General features: G+C 36.3%; 1 protein-coding gene across 1 annotated transcript in view; it reads left to right on the top strand.

Moving 5' to 3' along the window:
- The window catches only part of LOC103726150 (G2/mitotic-specific cyclin-B3-like), a gene marked incomplete at its 5' end in the record, with an annotated part of 45,161 nt that overhangs the window by 29,596 nt on the left and 11,752 nt on the right, over positions 1-3,813 (top strand). Inside the window, one exon of the mRNA XM_008823589.2 lies at positions 2,778-2,915. Coding sequence (XP_008821811.1) covers positions 2,778-2,915 — 138 coding nt within the window. The remainder of the gene's footprint in view (positions 1-2,777; positions 2,916-3,813) is intronic.

Genomic DNA, 3,813 nt, shown 5'->3' with positions numbered 1-3,813 from the left:
ATGCTGAATTTTGTCAAAAGCCTTTTCTGCATCTATTGAGATGACAGTATGGTTTTTGTCTTTATATGATTAATGATGTTTATTGACTTGCCTATATTGAACCATCCCTGCATCTCTGGGATAAAGTCTACTTGATTATGGTGAATGATTTTTTGATCTGTGTCTGTATGTGGCTTGCAAGTATTTTTTTGAGAATTTTTGCATCTCTGTTCATTAAGGATATGGGTCTATAGTTTTCTTTTTTGGTTGTATCTTTACCCGGTTTGGGTATTAGTGTGATGCTGGCTTCATAGAAGGAATTTGGGAGTTCTCCCTCTGTTTCTATCATTTTGAGTAATTTAAGTAGTATTGGTTGGAGGTCATCTTTAAATGTCTGGTATAATTCTGCTGTAATCCATCTGGGCATTGGCTTTATTAAGCTGGGAGGCTTCGTATTACTGTTTCAATTTCCTTATATGTTATGGGTCTGTTTAAACTGTTGATCTCTTCTTGGTTTAACTTTGGTGGTTCCCATGATTTTAGATATCCATCCATTTCTTTTAGATTTTCAAATTTAGTAGTGTATAGGTTTTTAAAATATATTTTTTATTTTGTGCCTTTTGAACCATACATCTTTTATAAAAATATTTCATTTATTATTTTTACTTTATGTATGAGTGTATTGTCTGCATGTAGGTAGGTGCACCCATATTGTGCAATGCCTGCTGAGGTCACAAGAGGGCGGTTGAATCCCTAGATCTGGAGTTATGAACCATTGTTAGCCATCATGTGGATGCTGGGAGTTGAACCTGGGTCCTCTGAAAGAGTAGCCAGTGCTCTTAACCAATGAGTCAGCTCTCCAGCCCCTCATAAAATACATCTTAATCATATGTAAACCCACTTTCCTATCTGCACATTGCCATAGTCCCCCCTGGACTTACATTGTTAAAGTTTAAGTAAAGGTATATCATCCGAAACCAGTCTTTTGCATTCTGACATGTTGTTTTCATGTCTTTGATATCCTCTCAGATCTTGATGAGAATATACTTTTAAAGTCTATTTCAGTTCTTAGGACTGAAACGGTTATACATGTATTTGATGATCCTTCAGAATGTTTATCCTATCAAAATTTCTTTTGATTTTGCATATATTTTCATTTTTATTTATATTTGTAGAAATGTTCTTTGAGATTTGGAATTTGAGTTGAATTTTCATTAGATTTTTGTCTTATTTCAAGACTAAGCATACTCTTCATATCTTCTGTAGTTCTATTTATCATTTCCCTACTGTTTCTTCTTACCTTTCTCCAGATAAGGAGAGCAATTATTTATCAAGTATTGGATTCATGCTCTAGTAAAAGGCAATTGTGAGGGCGAGAGAGAATATTGTTAATGTGTTGAAAGGTCTCTTGTCTACATTTGCTTGAGCTGTTTGAAATTATCTCAACTACAACTCTTCTCTAATTAAACAATGACTCCAATATGGTGGCTAATGCTGAAAGGAATGAAAGCCATATCTTGTAAACAATATTTAGAGAACACCACCCATTTTGTCTAGAGTAAGGAAGATTTATAGCAGCTATACTGTCCTTTCATCACAAGAAAGATTAGACTTCTGGGTTGGGGAAATGGCTCAGTTGGTAAAGTCTTTGTCAATCAAGCATGAAGGCCTGAATTGATTTTAAGCACCCACATAAAAAGCAGAGCACGATATAATATGTCTCAAAAACTAAAATAGAGGGCTGGAGAGTTGGCTCAGTTAAGAGCACTGTCTGCTCTTACAGAGGACCTGGGTTTGATTCCCAGCATCTACATGATAGTTGTAACTCCAGTTCCAGGGAAATCTGCTGTCCTATTCTGACCTCCGTGGCTATTGCATGACATGGGTGCACTTACATATGTGCAGGCAATACACTCATATAATAAAGTAAAAATAATAAATAAAATTTAAAAAAACTAAGGTAGATAGCACCTGAGGACACTGCCTCACTCAAAACAAAGGCAGCCAGTGGAATGTAGCTCACTTTGTTTTCTAAGCTATGTAGCCTGACTGTGGGGGGCTGCTATGTGCTGAGGCAAGATCACTTTGTGCTAATTCATACAAAGACATGATCTACTTGATAAGATGTGTATTTGAAGGACTGCATTCACCCAAAGAAGGCATCTTTCCATTTTTTCTAATTTGCACAAAGTTGCTGTATGAGGCAACATAAACCTTGATTCTTGGACTACAGGAAAAGATATCTTGCAATTTGTGAAAATAAGGAATGAGGGAAAGTCAATAGAAAAAAGAAAAAAAAAACCATGACTTATACTATAAATGTTTTAATGGCACTGTGGCTTCTTCTATCCCATAATTCTCTTCAAAATTGTGCTACCAGTATGTGCTCCCAATTAATGTATTCTAATAATTCTAGTTGGGAAAAGAAAGTAATAAATCAGTCTCTATTTTTGACCTAAAGGAACTCAGTCTCTGAGTAGTTTATAAGTTACTAATAAATGTATTAGAGATCAAGGAGAGAGACCATATGTCCACTCAAGACACTGACAGGGGAGGCATACCTTTTTGTCTAGTTTGTAAGATTGATTACCTGCCCAAAGTATAAGGACAGACAATTCCAGGATCCTTGAAGGCATGAGGGGTTATATTCCTGAAACAGTTTTCATATTTCTAGTAAAGTATCAGCTAGTGAGGACTGTCATTGATGCTTCAGACAGTCCAGATTTCTAGATTTGTCTGGAGATGGCTATTCAGATGGAAAATATTCAGATTCTTGTCTTCTTTGTATATTCTTTCAGGTAGCTTTTCAGATGTGTCACGAGTCCCTGTATTTGGCAGTGAAGCTGGTAGATCACTACCTAATGAAGGTATCATGCAGGAAGAATTACTTGCAACTCCTTGGTTCTACTGCCTTTATGATTGCAGCAAAATTTGAGGTGAGACTGAGTCTCTAAGGTCTGGAGAGAACTAATCAGGTATTCATCCTAAACAGAGAATAAATTTAGAGATGTATTTTAAAATCCATATATGTTTACAAATGTGTATGCATCTGCATATGTTTATGTGTGTACATTTAATTGTATATACATACATAAAATTTTCCTATCTATTATTTTTATCTATTTTTCTCAAATCTGGAAAGTTGATGTTGGTTAGCTCTGATGGTGAATTTCTTCTGGCTATTATGGACACAAGTGCTGAATTTAATAGGTAGTTATATTAAAAACTTCCTGCACAGGGGCTAGAAAGATGTCTCAGCAATTAGGAGCACTTGCTACTGTTGTAGAGGACTTGGGTTCAGTTCCCAGTACCCACATGATGGTTCACAACCATCTTATTACTCCAGTTCCAGGGAGTCCAACAGCCTCTTCTGGACTCCACTTTCATGCATGTGGTACATTTTCATACATGTAGGCAAAACACTCATACACATAAAGTAAAAATAAATAAATAAAAAGGGGGCTTGAGAGAGAGCTCAGTGGTTAAGAGTATGGACTGCTCTTTCAGAGGACCTGGATTCAGTTCCCAGCACCCACATAGTGACAAACAACCATCGGTATAACTCCACTTCTAGGGGATCCAATGCTATCTTCTGGCCTCCAGGGTATTAAACGCACATGAGGTGCCTACATATATGTGGAAAAACACTCATACACATAAAATAAAATAAATAAAAATTTTGAGCTTTATTTATTTAATTTTTGTGATTTTCATACAGTATAGTTTGGTGGTATTTAGATCCCCTCCCCTATGTACACCTTCCTCGATTGCAACCAACCCAATTTAATGCTCTCTCTCTCTCTCTCTCTCTCTCTCTCTCTCTCTCCCTCTCTA

The sequence above is a fragment of the Nannospalax galili genome, unplaced genomic scaffold (genome assembly GCF_000622305.1).
Source record: "Nannospalax galili isolate Female #2095 unplaced genomic scaffold, S.galili_v1.0 scaffold1912, whole genome shotgun sequence".
Lineage (NCBI taxonomy): Eukaryota > Metazoa > Chordata > Mammalia > Rodentia > Spalacidae > Nannospalax > Nannospalax galili.
This window is presented reverse-complemented; position numbering and strand designations above follow the sequence as displayed.